Genomic DNA, 21,204 nt, shown 5'->3' on the forward strand with positions numbered 1-21,204 from the left:
TACTATTTTATCATATACAGAGACATCACCATAGGGATGTACAAAGCATGACAACTCCAAAATAGTTCTCCAGAAAGATATTAATCTGAAGGAAATCTACGAAATGTCTGAAACAGAACTCAAAATAATGATCCTAAGAAAACTAAATGTGATGCAAAATAGAGACAGTTTAAAGAAATGAGGAAAACAACAGGTGACATGCATGAGAAAGTCACTAAATAGATAGAAATCATTAAAAACAACCAAACAGAAATCTTGGAGCTGAAAACATCAATCAATTAAATAAAAAATACCACTGAAAATTTCAACAGCAGAAAGAACAAACAGAAGAAAGAATTTCTTATCTGGAGGACAAGAGTTTTGAAATAACCCATTCACACAAAAATAAAGAGAAAAGAATGAAGAAAGCATAGGTGAGCAATCAAATATTCATATTATAGGGATTCCTGATGGAAAAGAGAAGGAAAAAAGCATTGATAGTCTACTGAATGAAATAACAATTGAAAACTTGCCAAGTCTTGAGAGAGATACACATCCACATATAGGAAGATCAAAGAACATCAGGCAGATTCAACCAAAAAGAACTTCCCCAAGTCATATTTTGGTCAAATTGTCAAAAATTAATGACAAAGAGAAGGAAAGAATCTTAAAGACAGTAAGAGAAATGTGTCAAAATACAGATAAAGGAAAAGACTACCAGTAGATTGCTCAGTAGAAACCCTACAGGCCAGAACAAAGTGGGGTGATTTATCAAGATCTTAAAGAAAAACACATTTCAATTAAGAATAATATATCCCGGCCGGCGCCGCGGCTCAATAGGCTAATTCTCCACCTTGCGGCGCTGGCACACCGGGTTCTAGTCCCGGTCGGGCCACCAGATTCTGTCCCAGTTGCCCCTCTTCCAGGCCAGCTCTCTGCTGTGGCCAGGGAGTGCAGTGGAGGATGGCCCAAGTGCTTGGGCCCTGCACTTCATGGGAGACCAGGAGAAGCACCTGGCTCCTGCCATCAGATCAGCGCAGTGCGCCAGCCACAGTGCGCCAGCTGCGGCGGCCATTGGAGGGTGAACCAACGGCAAAGGAAGACCTTTCTCTCTGTCTCTCTCTCTCTCTCTCACTGTCCACTCTGCCTGTCCAAAAAAAAAAAAAAAAGAATAATATATCCAACAAAGCTATTCTTCAGAAGTGAAGGAGAAATAAAGTATTTCCCAGATAAGCAAAAACAAAGAAATCATCATGCTAGACCAACCATACAAGATATTCTGAAGGAACTCCTACGTTAGAAATAAACATCATGGGAGCTGGCACCGTGGTGTAGTATGCTAAGCCTCGGCCTGTGGTGCCAGCATCTCTTATGGCACGAGTTTTGTGTCCCAGCAGCTCCTCTTCCAATCCAGCTCTCTGTTTAAGGCCTGAGAAATCAGTGGAAGATGGCCCAAGTTCTTGGGCCCCTGCACTTGTGTGGGCAACCCAGAAAAGCTCCTGTATTCAGGTTGGCTCAGCTCTGGCTGTTGCAGCGATTTAGGGAGTGAACTAGCAGATGAAAGACCTTTCTCTGTGTCTCTCCATCTCCCTGTAACTCTACCTCTCAAATAAATAAATAAAAATCTTAAGAAAAAAAGTATTAAACATCATGAAAACACTTGACACTACAAAATCATGAAGAGAGCAGATATAACCAGTAACAAATCAACAAAATGACAGATATTAGTTCTTATCTATCAATAACAATTTTGAATGTAAATAGATTAAATTCCTCAGTCAAAAGGCAAAGGTTTGCTGAATGGATGAAACAAAAAACAAGACCCAGGGCTGGCATTGTAGCATAGTGGGTAAAGCCATCACCTGCAGTGCCAGCAGCCCATACAGCCACTGGTTTGTGTCCTGGTTGCTCCACTCCCTATCCAGCTCCCTGATCATGGCCTGGGAAAAGCAGTGGAAGATGGCCCAAGTGCTTGAGCCCTTGCCACTAATATGGGAGACCAGGTTGAATCTCCATACTCCTGGCTTATATCTGGCCCAACCCCTGCCACTGCAGCCATCTGGGGAGTGGAAGATCTCTCTCTGTCTCTCCCTCACTCTCTCTGTATACATATTAAAAACAACAATAAAAGACTCAATTATATGCTACCTACAAAGAAATTCACTTCATAAAGTGAATCATTGGAGGAAAATATATAAATATAGCAGGCAAACAGGAGTAGCTATTTTCATACCAGATAAAACAAACTTTAAATAAAAACTGTAGAAAGAGACAAAGAGAACATTACTTAATAAAATGATCATTCAGCAAGAATACATTTCATCAACAACAACCACAAGAGATATATAGCAAATAACTACTAAATAAAACAAGAGATATATAGCAGATAACTATTAGACCTAAAAGGAGAGATTCTCTCCAATATGATAATATTAACGGACTTCAATATCTCACTGTCATCAAGGTACAGATCATCTAGACAGAAAATTAACAAAGATATATCAGAGTTAACCCCATATTATTGATCTTCTGGACCTAACAGACGTTTACAGAACATTTCACCCAACAGTTACAGAATACACATTCTTCTAATCAGTGCATGGAACATGTTCTTTGATACACCACCTATCAGACTGAAAATCAAGTCTCAGTAAATGTAGAAAGACTGAAATCATATATCTTCTCAGATCACCAAAGAATAAAACTAGAAATCAGCAAAAAAGTAGAACACTTAAAATACATGGAAACAGCATGCTACTGAATGATGGAAGACATTAAAAATGAAATAAAACATGTATTTTACTGAAATAAAACGTTTATTGAAACAAATGAAAATGAAAACACAATATATAAAAACCTGTGGGATTCAGCAAAAGCAATATTAAGGGGGACATTTTTAGCAATAAGTGCTCCCTTTAAAAAAATACAAAGATCTCAAGTAAATGATCTAATGATGAATCTCAAGGACTTAGGAAAACAAATAGTCAAACCAAAAATCAGTATAAGGTAAGAAGAATCAAGACTGAAATAAATGAAATTGCAACTCTAAAAAATAAAAGATCAACAAAACATAAAGCTGTTTTTTTTTTTTAGAAGATAGACAAAACTTTAACCAGACCCACAGAGAAAACACTCAAATAACAGAATACTTAGGTTCATACCTCTCACCATATATAAAAGTCAACTCAACATGGATGAAACACCTACATTTAAGACCTGACACTATGAAATTGAGGAAGAAAATGTAGGGGAAACACTTTAAGACACTGGTGTAGGTGATGACTTCTGGGATTAGATCCCCAAAGCACAGACAACAAAAGCAAAACTAGACAAATAGGATTATACTTTGAAACTTCTGCACAGCACAGGAAACAAAAGAGTGAAGAGACATCTGACAGAATGGGAGAAAATATCTGCAAGCTACTTATCTAACAAAGGATTAATATCCAGAATATATCACCAACTCAAAAACTAAACAAAACACAATTCAGTTAAGAAATATTTAATCAAATCAGTTTCAATTATTAAATCACTTCTATTAAAATGGCAAAAACACACAAGAATTCATGTGAAAGAATATAAAGACCCTAAGTATGAAGAAGTGAAAGATGAAATATACTAAAACCAAAATCTAGTAGTAATGTAATAATTTATCTTTAAAAACAATGAACTTTATGGTCACTGAAGTAAAATTTAAAATGTTTTTGTTTTTAAAAGTTGCCTTATTTAAGGTTAAACCACACGAAATGAATACTGCCAAAAAGTGCTATCGTATACAGCATGCTAATGTATTTCTCAATTAATACTTAATAAGAACTACCATTATTTGGTTGTGTGTTATTCACCTGGCACTGGTAAATGGTTTATAGGCATTTATTTATATAATGCTAATGACAGTAATAGAAAGTAGTTACTGGAGACAGTTACAAGAGGCAGTTTGTCTCCACCTTTCAAATGAGACTTAGGTTTAGAGGGCAGGATCAATATTACAACCCGAGTAATTCTAGATTTTACACTTAAAAATTTTTTGTTGTTGTATTAAGAGACAGCTGAGAGTGAGACAAAGAGAGACAGCTCCTAGCCACAGGTTCATTCATAAAATGCCTGCAGCTATGGTGTGTGCCAGGCTGAAGCCTGGAGTCCAAAGTTCATCTCCATCTCCCACACTGGTGGAGGAACAGAACAATCTGAGCCATCAAATGCTGCATGCCAGGGTGCACACTAGCAGAAAGCTGAAATCAGGAACAGAGCAGAGACTCTTCAATTAACCAATCTGCTATGCTACCTTTGGCCATTTTCCCAAGTAACTATCATTTACTGAATTTTACAGGCAAATTTTTTAAAAATTGCATTAAAGTGATCTAAGTATTAAATGTACAGTATGTAATAAAAATCTAAGAAATCAAAGAGAAAACCACTGATCAGGACTGAACTCATTAACAATCTCACAAGTTATCACAGTGTTCAGCAACATGATTATATCTTTTGGTGCTGCAATATACAAAAACATATTAACTATTAAATATGTCAGCAGATAGCAACTAAAGGTACTTATTCAAATCCTTCAGCTTCTATCTTATAAGATGCCAAATAATTCTTAATGAACATAAACCTTACATCCTTTAAGGAAATGATACATTTTAAAAAATACGTTATAATCAACAGTATTTACCTGATGCTTCTAAGACTCTTGGTTCAGGTTCATCCAATTGTAGAAGCTCATCAAGAGCTAATTTCGCTGCATTGGATCTAGATTCCTTTTTATTTTGTCCCAGTCCAGTCTTGTATTGAATACCATCCACCACAGCACAAAAAGCAAAATATGGTCCCATAACATTACCTTGAAAAAGAAGCTGGAATGAATGCTACAATAATTCATAGAACATTCTTGCAAATGACATCTGTGCAAAAATTCTGGAAAATGATTTACTTTAGAATCACCAACTTCTTAAGTCTTTTTGTAGGGTCAATAAAACTATAGCTGGATAGGCCACTGAACTCATTTTGAGGATTCAAATAGCCAAGCTGACTCCAGATTCAGTATGAAAAATAATGCCAGCTTTAGAATACAGGTCATACTTGGAGTGACAGTGAATGCCTAGTATAATGCCTGGCAATGGTAAACAATAACACTAAAATATCTACCAAATGGCCAATGAGAGACAAAATGTTGTTGAAAACTTCAATACGAATAAAGCTGAATTTCTCCCACTCTCAGATTACTCCAGAACATAAGGAATTGTTTTGAAGAATTCCTGTGTAGCCATTAAGGTCATGGTAAGCAATTCAATCCATTATAGTTTAGGGCAAATTGGGAGAGGGAGGAAAGAAAATCAAAACATAAGAAAAACCACCAAAAAAAAAAAACCCTAAAAATTAAAATGAATGTCCATCCAGTCTTAAGATCCTAGAAAAATTACTTTTACTAGGTTTTACTTAGCTTTCATACTTTCTTGATGAAAATTAAATACAATAATCTCGTAAATTTACAGGTCAAATTTTTTTCTGTTTCAAATTTATTTTTTATATTCAGAATTCAGGAAACCTACGGATGCCAAGTCTCCAGTCTCTGGTTATGGGTGGCTAGGTATAACGTCTCTGCACATAAACCCCACTATCTTATTTCCTCATTGACTCAGAATCATATCACATTAACTGTTACATATCAGTGTTTTACAAGCAACTCCTGACTGCATCTTGGAAAATTTCCCATTGTTTAAGACTTGTTTCCCAAGTGTCTTAACTCATGATCACCTGTGTTCAATTCAACTTTACTAAACCAGAAAGCACTCTGTATATTTAACAAGTGGCCCAGATGACTCTTATGTGATACGACACCTCAAAATGGTTAAGTTTTGTGTCAGAACGCTGAGACCTTTAAGCTGCAGTCTGTTTGTAACCCAGGTTCTCTAACTTTATTGGGATCTAAATCACATGAGGAGCTTGTTAAAAATACTGACACTCTGGTCTCGGTACCAAACCTGCTGATTCAAATTATTTAGCTACAGTTTGAATATAAAATAAACAACAATCAATGGGTCATGTTTTTGAGTAGTTTTTTGCTCATAGCAGTGAAAATTCATCCTGATCAATTTGGAAAAAATAAAAAAGTGACAAACATTTTCCAGTAGTCTGAGAGGAAAGCTAACAAGCTAAACAGGGAGTAAGCCCACCTTCATATTAAGAAAGAAATCACTATTAAGTTTCTACTTTTGTCACCCGACTACTTATATTTCATCAAAAAGAACAGACTGAAACATAGTTGTTGCTGTTGCAATTCTTACTAAAATCTCAATAGCTTTCAATCCTTTTGCAAAGATACTGATGAAAGTTAGTACCAGGAAAAATAAACCAAACTACTTATACTAGTGTACAAACATAAACATAATATACACCAAGTTTCTGCTCATATTGGTTTCTTTTGAATTATTTTTAAGCTGTCACTTCCTTTTAAGAGCATTTACTCTTATTTATTTTTTGACAGGCAGAGTAGACCGTGAGAGAGAGAGACAGAGAGAAAGGTCTTCCTTTGCCGTTGGTTCAGCCTCCAATGGCCGCCGCGGCTGGCGCACTGCGGCTGGCGCACCGCGCTGATCCGAGGCCAGGAGCCAGGTGCTTCTCCTGGTCTCCCATGGGGTGCAGGGCCCAAGCACTTGGACCATCCTCCACTGCACTCCCTGGCCACAGCAGAGAGCTGGCCCGGAAGAGGGGCAACCGGGACAGAATCCGGTGCCCTGACCGGGACTAGAACCCGGTGTGCCAGCGCCGCAAGGTGGAGGATTAGCCTAGTGAGCCGTGGTGCCGGCCAAGAGCATTTACTCTTATTCTGTCACTTTGCTAAAGTTTTTCCTAAATCATTGACCACAATGTGAATCAGAAGCCTATTTCTGCATATTTATTGATCTGAACTTCTCTGATATTCCATAGACATAAAGCAGTCACAGATTCTTCTGGTTTGGGATCGGCGGTTAGGGGTGGTTAAGAGAGAATGGAGAAGACTGTAACAGAGATGTCCCCAGATTTGATGTCAAATCTTTGATTTTTACAAGTCAAATTTAACTATAGTTTTTTCTTAGGCATCATAATCACATAGTTTCAGTCCAAGTATTCAACATTACTATAAAAGCATGTTTATTGCTCATTAAGTATTAAAACTTTCCAAATAATGCATGAGGATATTTTCAGTTCAGCTAGGAACATACAAAAAATTACAGTTATAAAATGGTTATAAAAATTTTACATATTTGCAGAGGTTCAAAAGGTTAAAGGGTTGTGAACATACGGATTTCCTACATATACTTGTGAAAACATACTAGCAGTCATTTAAATAATCAAATTTAACACCACTTACTATGGTCTGCTTTTAATGGGAAAAAATACTCCTATTTTGTAATACCATAAAAACCAGAGACAGCTTTGCACTTGCCTGTTGTTACGGTTTCCTTAAGGTCAAGCTGAACCCGCTGCATCTGTGCAAACTGGTGCAAGGCTGATACAGGATTTATCTCTCCACGTTTATACTTCATTATAAATTCCTTAGGTATTTTTTTTGGAGGAAGGACAGGATTTGAAATAGGTGAAAGACCTTTGGAAAGCAATGGTTCTGGAAAATTACCTAAAAAAGAAATGTTTATGTCAGTTTGGTTTAAAAAAAAATAGCAAAAGCACCAAGTCCTTCCCCCCAATGGAAGATTGTCCTAGATAATATATAGTCATATGCATCGTTCATTAGTTTCTACTACATAATTTTGGCACAAGTGAGAACAACCTGTTACTCCATGTATGTTTTTCAGTAACAAAACTATGTGGCAAAGAAATGATAGATCACTACTGACATGAAAGTATCATGGAACTTTAATGTCAAGGTCTTCAGAAGTTAAGCCATTTTTACAGATGACGTCAGTAGGCCTACAATGGAGAAAGACACCTATTTTGGGACTAGAACTGCTTCAGCAGCCCCTCGCTATGATTTTCGACTCCCTCTCACGCTGAATTCAATTCAACCTGGAAGGTACATCTGCCCCTGTATATTTAACACTCTGTTAAGACAAGAGTGGACTACAAACCATTCTAAGTCCTCTCCCTTCACTGAAATCTCCTCTCAAGATGGCAAGAAACACGAAGCGCTGAACAGTCAAGACAGGCAAGAACAGTTAACTAAGCAGAGTTGTGCATGCTTTCTAAAACGTTGCAGGTCGGAGTCCAAATGCCAGGTGGGACGCAGCCACGGGTTAATGATAATATGTTGAGAAACACTGAAACCAGAGGCCCAACACAACTCACTAGCCATCCCAGAATCTTAAAGAAATGAACATTATTACAAATGAGAGAGAAGTCCTACCCGTCACTTGCGTAACCTTGGATGCCATACTGGACAGGCTGTAACTTTCCGAGGCATATCCTGTGGGTGTGGTTACCTTCTGGGCTGATGGTTGAACTGGCAAGTTCTTTTTCAGCATCTGAGCAAAACTAGGGACCCTGGAACTCTGAAACCAGTCATTTTTGGTAGACATTTTCTCACCTACAAATCATGACAAAAACTGACGATAAACGAAAAGTTATGAAATAAAAATACTCGGGGGACGTGGGGAGCCGCATAGTTCCATAAATGGCGTTTCCACACAGAACACGGCCAAGACCCTCCTTAGCTTATCTCAGGTCTGCTTCCACGAGTTTTCACATACACAAAAGTTCTCAGCTGAACCTTTCCCCTAAATTCTACCACAAAGGAAGAGAGAGATAACAGTCCCGTATAAAGGCCTTAAATTCAGTCAGGGATCAGGGCAGACATTAGCAAGGTCGGGGGGTAAAACAGACATTAACCTGTTGCAGGCCGCCCGCGCCCTAGCCCAACTCCCACCCACCGAGGTTGTCCTTCGCGCCTTCCCGGCTGGACCCTGCGGCCAGCCGGCTGGCCAGCGGCAGGCCTAGCCGCAGGCCTGGAGCTCGACGGCTGCCGCCCGTCGCCACCGTTGCTTCCTCCTCCCGGGCTCAACCTCTGGCCTCACGTCTCTGCGCGAGGGCCACGCAGTCAGAGTCGCGTCTTTCAAACGCGGCCTCGCGCTGCCCCTGCAGGACACGGGGCGCCCCCGCGTCTGCCTCGTCCAATCACCAACCGTCTCCGTGGCCGCGCATGCGCCTGCGCCTGCGCCCTGCCGCTGCGCTCTGCGCCCTGGGTCGCCCGGGGAAGACACGGAACGTTGCGCACGTTCGAGGCCCCTGTGATGCGTACCCTGTTCTCTGAGCCCTGGGATCGGGGCAGACTGGCCGCCCACTCTGCTGGGGAAATCGGGTAAAATGGTTTCGTTCTGTGTCTTTGATTCCTGCCCCAGGCTCCCTGCTGTCCTCACAGGACGGCTGCGTGAATGGCGGTCTAAACAGCAGTTGAGTGTTAGCAGGGGCATTTCCTGCCGAACCTGAGGGCTGCCCAAGGGGTGCCTGCGTGAGGGTGGTTTCAAGGAAACCCTTCACTGTATCCCCAGTCATAATCTGAGAAGGCGCTCGTGGACATGGTTTTGGTTCCGTGGCAGCCCCTTTCACAGGAAAAAAAAAAAAGCCATGTTGGAGAGCTGAAGCTTGAACAGTTGAGCTTGACAGAACAGCGGTAAAAACGGGCGAAGGCTTTGGAAGCAGGTGGCTGCACTGTCTGCGTGCCAGATGCAATGTGGGTGATTTCAGTGCTTTGCTACCCAAAGGTTGAAGGCGGCCCTACTCCAGATGTGAGCTGATAGAACATATTTTCAGTAGTTAATCACCCAGCAAGGTCTGGCATGTAACCAAGAAGGAATTCAAAGAATTGAGTGGCATTGTTACAACAAAATTTCAGTGTCCATCTACTTTTTATATGGAAAAGGTTTCTCAAGAGTTAACTTTGTTAATAACAGCTGTTGGTAGCCCACCTCATTGTAGCAAGAAGTGATATTCACACATAAAAACATAGGCAGGTTGGAAGAAAAACAGCCCCATCTCATTAAGCTCGAATTTTCTATAATTGTTTTTTGTTAGTGATTATCAAAATGTCTTGATTATGTTGCTTTGATCAAGTTTCCATTAATAATTGTAATGATAACTTGGTCCAGATTTTTTTTTAACATTTAGAGACTATTGGGTAACAGAAAATTAACAAATTCAAATTTGCCAACAAATAAAGGATTAGGAATAAAATAGTGCAAAAATATAATTTTGAATACATTTTTGGGATCAAATTTGAGAGGAGATGTGGAGTGGAAATAGAAGCTCAAAGAATGAACGGAGTGAGGCAAAATTTTCTATTCTCTCCACATATGGACACATACACAGGAGGACATTATAAAAAGTATTATGAAAAAACTGCATGGGTTTTTGAAAGATTTTTTGCAACAAATCTTCTCATTTTAATTTTCCATGAACTTTTCAAAGTATCCTCACATAGAAAGTTCCTAGGCTGGAAGCTAGAAGTCCAAGGGTTATTATAGAATAAATATTGTAGTTAGAAGATAGCAAGTCTTTTCATTGGGTCAAAATGTTTAGCATTTCATATGCTATCTTCAAGTTTATCAAATTCCTAGTGGTTTTTTCCATGTTGTTTGAGCCCCAGTTATTAGGTTGTTTAGCATATGAAGACTTAGAGTGATATGGCATGATATTTTGAACCCTGTTTTTGTTTTTTTTTTATTTGACAGGTAGAGTTAGACAGTGAGAGAGAGAGAGAGAGACAGAGAGAAAGGTCTTCCTTCCATTGGTTTACTCCCCAGATAGCCACTACGGCCGGTGCTGCGCCAATCTGAAGTCAGGAGCCAGGTGCTTCCTCCTGGTCTCCCATAGGGGTGCAGGGCCCAAGGACTTGGGCCATCTTCCACTGCACTCCCAGGCCACAGCAGAGAGCTGGCCTGGAAGAGGGGCAACCGGGATAGAATCCAGCGCCCATGTGGGATGCCGGCGCCACAGGCAGAGGATTAGCCAAGTGAGCTATGGCTATGGCGCCAGCCCCGGCCCCTATGTTTTTAATATGGTCAAAATTTTCCCACAGCCACAGCCTGGTGTATTTCAGTTGAGATTTACCCAACGTAGGTTCTGAGACAGATGAGCCATGATATGTATAACAGTTCCCAATGAGTTATACTGTAAAATTAAAACAGTGTTAAGGTATATTAGTGTAATTTAAATGATACCATATTTTGAGGCTACACTGAATGCTACATATAATTTATTTTACTAAACTGCCTCAGATTTAATACTGTATAAAATTACATTATTAACAAATGATTGAAAGTGAAATACACCATATTTTAAATGAAAATACACATTTTCAATACTTGTTTTCACTTATTTCTGAATAGTGATGTAAATTTAACTAAACATTAAGTGGCCTGGACTAAAACTACATTGCTTGTGGGACATTTTGGCAACTGCTGAGTTTTGGTACTCTTAACTTTCGTATTTGATGTGACTCATCATTTGTCGAGGAAAACTTGGGGAAATCAAACATGATGGTGAATTCTCCGCATCAGTACATTATACCATCATTAACCCAGGTGATCAAGCCAAACACCGCAAGGCCTAGACTTGAACAAGGACACCAAACCAAGGGGGTGACTGGGGTGGAAATCCAGCTTCACTCTGCTAACCAAGACATATGCCTTTGTATGAAAACTTTTGGTCTGAAGGATTGGTTCTCTAATTTCTAATCATCAGTGTACACTCTCTGGCCATGTCCAAGAATTCTTCTATACTCCCTTCTCTCTCCACTTCCTGTTCCATCAGTTGTTCTGTTGGCTGTCTCCCCAGCATGCTCTCAATGAGTCCATTTCTGCCCACTTCCACTGCTATGACTCTAGTCCAAGCAACTGTTACCCTTGCTGCAACTTCTGAAATAACCTATTGACAAGTCTTCCTCCTTCCCCCACTTCCTCTCCCAAACAACCAGGAAACCATTTTGTTTTTGGAAGAATCTTTTTTTAAAAACGAAAAAAAAAAGGATTTATTTGAAAGGCAGAGTTAGAGGGAGAGGGAGAGGAAGGAGGGCAGGGGGAGATAGAGAGGGAAAAGGACCATTTTATTTTCAGAAGAATTTTATTGGAGCTGGCACTGTGGCGCAGCGGGTTAATGCCCTGGTCTGAAGCACTGACATCACATATGGGCGCTGGTTCAAGACCTGGCTGCTCCACTTCTGATCCAGCTCTCTGCTGTGGCCTGGATGTAGAAGATGGTCCAAGTCCTTGGGCCCCTCCACCCGCGTGAGAGACCCGGAAGAAGCTTCTGGTTCTTGGATCGGCGCAGCTCCGGCCATTGTGGCCAATTAGGGAGTGAACCAGTGGATGGAAGACTCTCTTTCTCTGCCTCTCCTCTCTCTGTGTAACTCTTTCAAATAAAAAGAACTCTTAAAAAAAAAAAAGAATCTTATTGACACAAATAGATGTGCTTTCAATATTTTAAGATTAGAAAACAAAAATAAGTCAGAAGGAGTCAGATCAATACTGGAAGGCAGATACCTGATTTCCCATCAAAACTGTAGTAAAATTGCCCTTGTTTAATAAAAGCAATGGGCCAGTAGTGTTACAGTGAAGGACTCTCTGGTGTTTTTCTGCTAATGCTTTGGCTTTTTCAAAATACTATCTTGATAAGCAAATGTTATTGTTTTCTGACCATATAAAAAAGTCAACAAGCCTTAAGCAAACCAAAAAACTATTGCCATGAGCTTTCTGTTGACCAACTGATCCACTTTTGCTTCAACTAAATTAGTTCCAGTTTGTAGCAGCCACTGTATTTTGTTTTGAGTCTCATTGGTAAAGCCATTTTCTTAAAATTCTTAGCCAAAATATTTCAGGATCTTGACCCCACTTAAAATTCCCACTAAAAGCATTGCTCCCTCTGCAGCTGATCTGGCACAACAGTTTTGGCAACCATAGAACAGAAAGTTTGTTCAACTTTAAAATTTCAGAATTGTGTAAACTGAGTCAACTAGGTGTCTTCTTGACTATTGTAGCTGCTGTAAATGGTCAGTTCTCTTCATTTAGGATACAAGCAAGATTAGTTTTTTTCCTTACAACTTAAATTGGATGGTCTGCTCCTGTGGATTTCCTTGTCAGCATTATCTTGTTCCTTCTTAAAGTGAATTGTTCATTTGTAAACTACTGATTTCTTTGGGGACATTGTTCCCACAAATTTTTCGTACATCATCTTTTCACTGTTTTCCCACCCAAGCTTCACCATCAATTTGACATTTGTTTTTGTTTCAGCTTTGGCAGTATCATGCTATGTTGATAAGGGCTCTTTTCTTACTGATGTCTTATCCTTTAGTGCCTCAAACTGGCAAAATAAACTAGTCCAAGTTTATTTTGGTGCAAAGGATTTTTTAAATCCATGCATATTTTTTCCACAATACACATTTTCATGAACTTTAAAAATAATTTTTATTTGAAAGGCAGAAAAAAAGAGAAAAAGACACAGAGCTCCCATCTGCCCCCAAATGCCCCCAACAGCTGGGATTGAACCAGGCAGAAAACAGGAATTCAGAACTCAATCTCCATTCTCCCGTGTGGGTGGTAGGGACCCAAGTACTTGAGCCATCAACCACTAGGTGTGCATTAGCAGGAAGCTAGAATTGAGCAAAGCCAGAACTCAAACCCAGGTTCTCCAATATGGGATATAGATATTCCAAATAGTGTCTTAACCACTATGCCAAAAGCCCGCTCCCATGACCTTTTTGAAGACCCCTCATATTCAGATCTGAGAAAGAACTGGGTGGAGATAAAAGTTCATGTGATAGGCAATGTTATGCTTTATTTGGAGTTTTAGAGTATTTGGTGTTTTCATTCAGTAAGCTCTTTATTCATTTATTTACCCATTTACTAAATTAACTAATATTTTGAGTATTTACTAGGCACTAAGGGTACATCAATGAACAAAACAGAAAACAAAAATCTGGGTCTTAATTGAATTTACATTCTAATGTGACATACAGTAAGAAAATAAGTAAAACTATACAGTATATTTTCAGAAGTGTTAAAAAGTAATGATCAAGAAGGGGGGTATGTAATAGAGGGAAAACAATTGACATTTCAGATAGCACATTTAAGGAAGGAATGTTTGAGAAGGCTGTTGTTAAAAATTTGAAAAAAATTAACCCACATCAAGTTATCTTGCTCTGTTAGACTCAGTTGTTTCACCTGTAAAATGGACAGAATATCCACTAAATGTAGTCATTGGGAAGAATATATTGATAGTCGTAAATCTCTTAGTATGTTACGCAATGAATGTTTGGCATTATTTTATTTCATATTTGAGTAAGTACCCTATATGTTTTTAAGGTAACTTTTGAATATTTGCCATAGAATTTAACACATAAAACTTTCATGATTGAAGTTGAGGAAAATTTGGATTTCTAGTAGAATCCTGCCTGATTTCTGCAGCTGATCACAAGGCTACTGTTAGAATGTTTTATCCCTACACTACACATGCCATGTTAGTTTGACCACAGTAGGCATCTCAGATGCTTTGGGCTCCTTATTCAGTGGAACATTCTGTCAAGAACTGTGAAAGATTTGAGATTTTATTTAAAAGCTTTACTGTTAGTCTGCCCCAGTTTCAAGGATGATGGCAGAAGATGTCAGACTCCTATGTCAGGGACAAAGGATTTTATTAAATAGCTTTGGCATCAGCATGTTTGTATGGTTCTTCTTATCCCCAGTTCCCATGGAGGCAGCACATTTGGGTCCAAACAGATAAATACGACACATTGTATTAGGTTACAGCAGAAATATGAGTTTGGAGAATTCTGATCTTTTGCAAAAGAGGGAGATAGTATATCTCCTAGGAATGTAGGGAAATCTACTCTTTGCTCAGAGAGGGAGATACATATTTTTAAGACTGTCCACGATACGGATACCCTTGAAAATATAATTCTGAACAAAGGGCAGTTAGTGTTTCCTATGGAGGACGTGCAGAAATATGAGAGAACCATTGAGAATATCTTCCAATAGAATCTCTAATATTTCTGAAGCCTGTGTTGTGCCTTTCCCTGACTGTATCCTATTTGAGCTAATTTTAAAAACTATTTACATATTTTATGTAATTAAAAAATTTTATAAATAATCCATAAAAATATTTTATAACTAACACAGGATGGAGATATATAAAAATTAAGCTAAAAACGGAGGTACAAATTCAAAAACAACTATAGACTGAAACAATTATTGTGACTTTATTACAATAGTTACAAACAATATTTTAGTGGTATATGATCATTTCACAGTTGTTTAAACTATATACAAACTGATATTTATACAAGTCTACAATAAAAAAGGAAAACACAATTGATGACCACACACCCCCATCCCATTATCAATAATGTTCTCTTTCTAAAAGTTATGGCCAATAACAGAAAAATCTCACAGTTATTCTGCAAATATTTTAAAGATGCAGGAATCATATTGCACATAATACAGTTATAAACCCTAATGAGCAAATTTACATATTTTAATCTAGCTTTTCACAAAATTTACATTATCATGCAACACTTCACTGTACATAGAATGGTGGAACTAAACAAGTTAACTTATAAACTTTTCTGTAATAGCCACAAAATTAGAATTACTTTAAAGTTATAGTTAAAATTATACTATAAAAACACTTCAGTGTAATAAAACTGAACGGATACAGTCATAATTTGTTCACAGATCATGTTATGTTTTAGTGTTCTTCTTTGTCTTTTCCTTTCTTTTCCTTTTCATCCTGTAGTGCAGTACCAAGCTTTTTGATGAGAACTGACAAGACTTTGTCCAGTGGGTCCATGACTCCTCTCTGAAGCCATTTAGGAATAGTAGTCCTGGCATGATGAAAGCCCAGTTTTTGAAGAATATAATCAACGCCTACTGGATCGATCTTTCTTCCGGTCCAAGAAATTAATCTAAAATAATAATTATAAGTAGTTAACTATTCAGTAGTATAATTCCATAGCACAGTCCTGAAGGTAGGTCTAAGAACATCACTGAACCTCTATAAAATACTCAGTAGGTATAGGTATATCTGAAATACTTTCAGTTAATGCATTTGTATAATTAGAACTGTAATTCCTGGATTCACTATAATAACAGTATTCAAAAAATAATAAATATATGACTGTTAAGAGTCACTGAGAGCCTATAGAGCAATAGTGTTTACTGAGTTTCATTTTATTTATTTTAGGCCTGAAGACATTTGATTAATTCTAAAAGATTTTATGAGCATATGGCAAAGTGGGGACAGGAGAAGGCTAAAATTTACTGTGTGCCATGTGCCAAACATGTTTGAAGGGAGAACTGTTCTCCCTATTCCTGTTACTTGGCTTCTGTATGGGGGAGTGACAGCTGTTAGTGAAATAGTCCTGGCCTTTCTCTGCCCCATATTGATTTATTTGCCTGGCAAAGTTAACAAAGGAACTGAGTAGTATAGTTCAGTATCCTCCTCCCTACTTTTTCTTGGGAAAGACACATACTGTTTTTGTTTTTTGTTTTTAATATTTATTTATTTTTTTTGAAAGGTGGAGTTACAGAGACGGTGGCAAAGAAGGAGAAAGTGAGTCTTCTTCCATCCACTGGTTCATTCCCCAGACAGCCATAATTGCTGGAGCTGGGCTGATCTGAAGCCAGAAACCCGGTCTCCCATGTTGGGTGCAGGGGCCCAAGGACTTGGGCCATCTTCCACTGCATTCCCAAGCCATAGTACAGAGCTGGACTGGAAGTGGAACAGCCAGGACTTGAACCAGCATCCATAAGGGATGCCGGCACTGCAGGTGGTGGCTTTACCTGCTGTGCCACAGTGCTGGTCCCAAGGGAACCACACATTTTGGATTATTCCTCCATGCCAAAGGCTTTTTAAGGGCAGGCTCCTAAGCAAGTTACCCTGAGAGAACTCAGTGTTACATGTGGCTAGGTGAGTACACAGGGCTGCTGACTACACATCTCCAGGGCTTGAATTCTGCATCCTTAAAGCCTGTAGATAAGTCTAAACTTGGACTTCATAGGCTATTGCCGATAGACATCCAAACACATTCTCTATTATCAGTTCTGTCAGTTCTTTTTTTTTTTTTTTTTTTTTTGACAGGCAGAGTGGACAGCCAGAGAGAGAGAGAGACACAGAGAGAAAGGTCTTTGTTTTTCCCTTGGTTCACCCCACAATGGCCGCTGCGGCCGGCGCACCACGCTGATCCGAAGGCAGGAGCCAGGTGCTTCTCCTGGTCTCCCATGCGGGTGTAGGGCCCAAGCACTTGGGCCATCCTCCACTGCACACTCCCGGGCCATAACAGAGAGCTGGACAGGAAGAGTGACTGGGACAGAATCCGGCGCCCCGACTGGGACTAGAACCCGGGGTGCTGGTGCTGCAGGCGGAGGATTAGCCTATTGAGCCACGGTGCCAGCCTCTATCAGTTCTAAAACGGTCATTTTGACAACTTTCTCCCCCCATTTTAATTGGTTTTGAACTCAGCTGGGAGGGAGGTATTAAGCATTGATGTCCTTAAACTCAAATAGTTATACGCATTTAGCTTCAACTCATTTAACCAGTGTAACAATCTTTCAAGGTACATAATATCATTTTCCAAATTTTTTTTATTTGGGGCAACTGATTCAGAAAGGAGAGAGTTAGTTAAGGTCTTTTGGACTAGATCATTCATCTACTATGTCTTTAAGCTGGGCTTATGCTCTCTACCACTACATTATGTTACTTAACTACTCTTGCTAATTTGCTAAAAAAAGAATTGATAACTATTTTTATATTATTTGAAATTAAATTCATTTTATAAAAACAATTTAAATATGAGCGTACTTCAAAAAGTTAGTGTAAAAATGGAATTAAAAGGTGAGTTTGAGGTAGTGTTGTGGTATTGTAGCATCCCATATTAGAACGCTGGTTCAAGTCCCACCTCCACTTCTGATCTGTACCTGGAAAGCGGTGGAAGATGGCCCAAGTAATTGGGCCTTTTGCCACCCAACCTGGTTGGAGTTCTGGGCTCCTGGCTTCAGCGTGGCCCAGCCCCAGCTGTAGTGGCCATTTGGAGAGTGAACCAGTGGATGGAAGATCTCTTTCTGTCTCTCCCTCTCTGTCACTCTGCCTTTCAAATAAATAAATAAATACTTTTTTAAAAGTTTAAGTTTAGTCTGGTATAAAAATGTTTGAAATCCATGCATATGTGGGATCTTCAAAAAGCTCATGGAAAGGTATGTCATGAAAACACTATGCATGGATATCAACAATCCTTTGTACCAAAATAAACTTAACTTTTAACTCCATTTTCTGTAACTTTTTGAAGTACCCTTGTAGATTTTCACTGTATAAGATAGTCAATTCCATTATAATTATTTAGACTCACAAATACAAATTTCCAAATATTTTTCTGAACTGATAGCTTTGCTATTTTAGTATTGTCTCTGAATTATAGCACTGTTAATATTTCTCATACTGAAGTTTTTGCTGATTTGGTTATGAAAATTTTTACTGAATATAAATTACTAGCACACACAGTCACTTCTTTCTCCTTATACAAGAATACACTGTATAATAATAGAGTTTTTTTTATTTTGGGATTATTTTGTGGCATAAATATGTCTATTAAATTTATCTAAATACAACTAACTATCTTTGCAGAACACTGACCTGGTATAAATGGACTTTTTTGAATACCTCTTATTCTAGGATTCAGGCAGTTAATTTAATTAACAAAGCAGATGAAAGCAAAGAGAAAAATATAGGAAGGCTGTGTCAATCACAAACAAGGACAAAGAAAGCAAGTACCACTGGTTATGGCAACCATTATCACTAAACTAGGAAATATTTTGAAATTTTGGTATGAAAAACTGATGTAATTGGGATCATGACTGTAACAGAACATAACTCAGTAAGAAGCCTGAATCTAACAACATTAAATTTGATATTTTAGGCATGGATTTACACTGCTTAATATGCAGATAAAAGCATAATGTGTTATTGTAGGTTCTATTATATTGTCCTAATATATACCCAGTGAGAGAGTATAATGGGTCCTTAATCATGATGTATAACATCTAAATTTTTTTACTGTAGCTAAGGCTAATGTGAAAATAACATGGGAGAAAGTGGAAAAAAATAATAGTAATATCAGAGGAGAAGTTAATGCCATATTTTAGGAATTAACTGACAGAATGTCACAGAGTGGACAGCTAAAATTAGTGCTGAGGTATTCTGATGTGTGTCCTTCATTTGTCATACTTAAAAAATCTTACAAAGCCAGAAAAGAGTAGCAAAAAAGTCAGTAGCTATAGAAATTACAAGTAAGTAACTTCTAAAATATTTCACAACCATACTTAACCTATTTTTCAGAACCTATTTTTCATAGTAATAATGCCTTAGGATATGCGTAAAATATATGCACCCATTGCTTACCTAAGAGTGGGTTCTAGATGCCATGTGTTACACATAAAATCTCTCCAGTCCACAGTAGTGTAAGTGATGCTATCTTCTCTGTCTTTATCAGAGGCATTGTCGTCATGTATAATAACTGGACTTTTCTGTCCAGGTCGGGTAGATAAAATTCGAGGTGGAAAAATGGCTGTAATGAAAATAAAAGATTAACATTTTTTTTTGTTTTTTGGGACAGGCAGAGTTAGACAGTGAGAAAGAGAGACAGTGAGAGAGTTATAGACAGTCAGAGAGAGACAGAGAGAAAGGTCTTCCTTCCCTAATGGCTGCTACGGCCGGCGCTACACCGATCCAAAGCCAGGAGCCGGGTACTTCCTCCCGGTCTCCCATGTGGGTGCAGACCCTAGCACTTGGGCCATCCTCCGCTGCCCTCCCAGGCCACAGCAGAGAGCTGGATTGGAAGAGGAGCAACCGGGACAGAATCTGGTGCCCCAACCGGGAGTAGAACCCAGGGTGCCGGCGCTGCAGGCGGAGGATTAGCCAAGTGAGCCATGGCACCGGCCAAAAGATTAACATTATACATATGTATCATAAATTGATTTGAAGTCACCAGAAGAACAAAACACTCACAGTTGGTTCGATCTCTCACTTTATGATCTGGTCAAAGCCTTACTTAATTTTACTCCTAAAAATGTAATATTGTGAAATAAACCATAAATAAGTATTAACTAGTATATATTGGAGAAAAAACAATGCCGACACTAATGATAAAGAATGATGAGATCATTTACTTGTTGGTAAAATTAGGGTACTAAAATCATTTATAGTTCCTAAAAAATGGCTGTAGGTGGATTCTTTCTTTCATACAGGGTTTTGTAATTCTACATCTTGGTTCTGTTGTTCTTTTTCAAATTAAATGATGTGTATGTGTATGTATATATAAATGTATATATAAATATACATACACATAATTTTAAAGGAAGAGAGAGAAAGCTCCTATCTGCTAGTTCACTCCCCAAATGCCCACAATGGCCAACAGTTGTGGACAAGTCTGGGAGTGCAATCTAGGTTTTCCACATGGGTGGCAGGAACCAAATAACTTAAACCATCATGCACTTAGAATCCAAGTACTCCCAATATTGAGGTGGGCATCTTAATCTGCATCTTAATCACTAGGCTAAATATCTGTTCCTGGATGACTTTTAAAAACAGCTTTGAGATATAACTTATATACCATGTAATCCACACATCTGAAGAGTTTTGTATGTTAATGGCCAAATACATATATTTTATCCATGGAGTACAATGGCCTTTTCACTAGTGCATGCTTAGGTAAATGTTTTTATAATAGATAAGCCTTGGGGCCTAGGTTATGGCACAGCTAGTTAAGCCATTCCTTATAATGCCAGCATCCTATATGGATGCCGATTGGAGACCTGACTGCTCCATTTCCAATCAAGCTGTCTGCTGATGGCCTGGGAAAAGCAGTGGAGGATGGCTCAAGTGTTTGGGTCTTTTCACCCATGTGCGAGACCAGAAGAAGCTCCTGGCTTCGGCCTGGCCCAGAGCTGGCTGTTTTGGCCATCTGGGGCGTGAACCAGCAGATGGGAAGATCTCTCTTTCTCTTCCTCTCTCTCTCTCTAGCTCTTTCAAATGAATAGATAAATCTTTTTTTTTTCCTAAAAAAAAAGTTCCCTGCATTCCAAATAGATTTATCTTTTTTATTTAATTCATTTTTGCCAATTATAGGCTTTTAAAAGTTCATGGAAAAAGAGAATTAAAAGATAATGTGAACCTTCCATGAACCTTCTCTGACAATATATGCTTCTTTTTTACATAGTTGTTTTAGTCATGTCAGTTAAATTTGCAGTATTT

General features: G+C 38.7%; 2 protein-coding genes across 10 annotated transcripts in view; both read right to left on the reverse strand.

The window, feature by feature from the left end:
• Positions 1 to 8,500, reverse strand: part of ADAD1 (adenosine deaminase domain containing 1) — a 65,265-nt gene extending 56,765 nt beyond the window's left edge. Inside the window, exons 1-3 of one of the 2 annotated variants that reach the window (XM_062199094.1) lie at positions 8,321 to 8,500; positions 7,406 to 7,594; positions 4,652 to 4,819 (exon numbers count right to left, since the gene is read on the reverse strand). In XM_062199094.1, the coding sequence (XP_062055078.1) occupies positions 4,652 to 4,819; positions 7,406 to 7,594; positions 8,321 to 8,492 (529 nt within the window). In that variant the 5' untranslated portion in view covers positions 8,493 to 8,500. The remainder of the gene's footprint in view (positions 1 to 4,651; positions 4,820 to 7,405; positions 7,595 to 8,320) is intronic. The other variant, XM_062199093.1, reaches the window with a different exon arrangement.
• Positions 8,501 to 15,145: 6,645 nt separating this feature from the next.
• BLTP1 (bridge-like lipid transfer protein family member 1) overlaps positions 15,146 to 21,204 on the reverse strand; it is a 239,607-nt gene continuing 233,548 nt past the window's right edge. For 7 of the 8 annotated variants that reach the window (XM_062199676.1, XM_062199670.1, XM_062199672.1 and 4 more), the window contains 2 exons: positions 19,354 to 19,519; positions 15,146 to 15,865 (listed from right to left, as the gene is read on the reverse strand). In XM_062199676.1, the coding sequence (XP_062055660.1) occupies positions 15,649 to 15,865; positions 19,354 to 19,519 (383 nt within the window). In that variant the 3' untranslated portion in view covers positions 15,146 to 15,648. Of the gene's footprint in view, positions 15,866 to 19,353; positions 19,520 to 19,959; positions 20,015 to 21,204 lie in introns of those variants that run through there. The other variant, XM_062199675.1, reaches the window with a different exon arrangement.

Source organism: Lepus europaeus, chromosome 8 (genome assembly GCF_033115175.1).
Source record: "Lepus europaeus isolate LE1 chromosome 8, mLepTim1.pri, whole genome shotgun sequence".
Classification (NCBI taxonomy): Eukaryota; Metazoa; Chordata; class Mammalia; order Lagomorpha; family Leporidae; genus Lepus; species Lepus europaeus.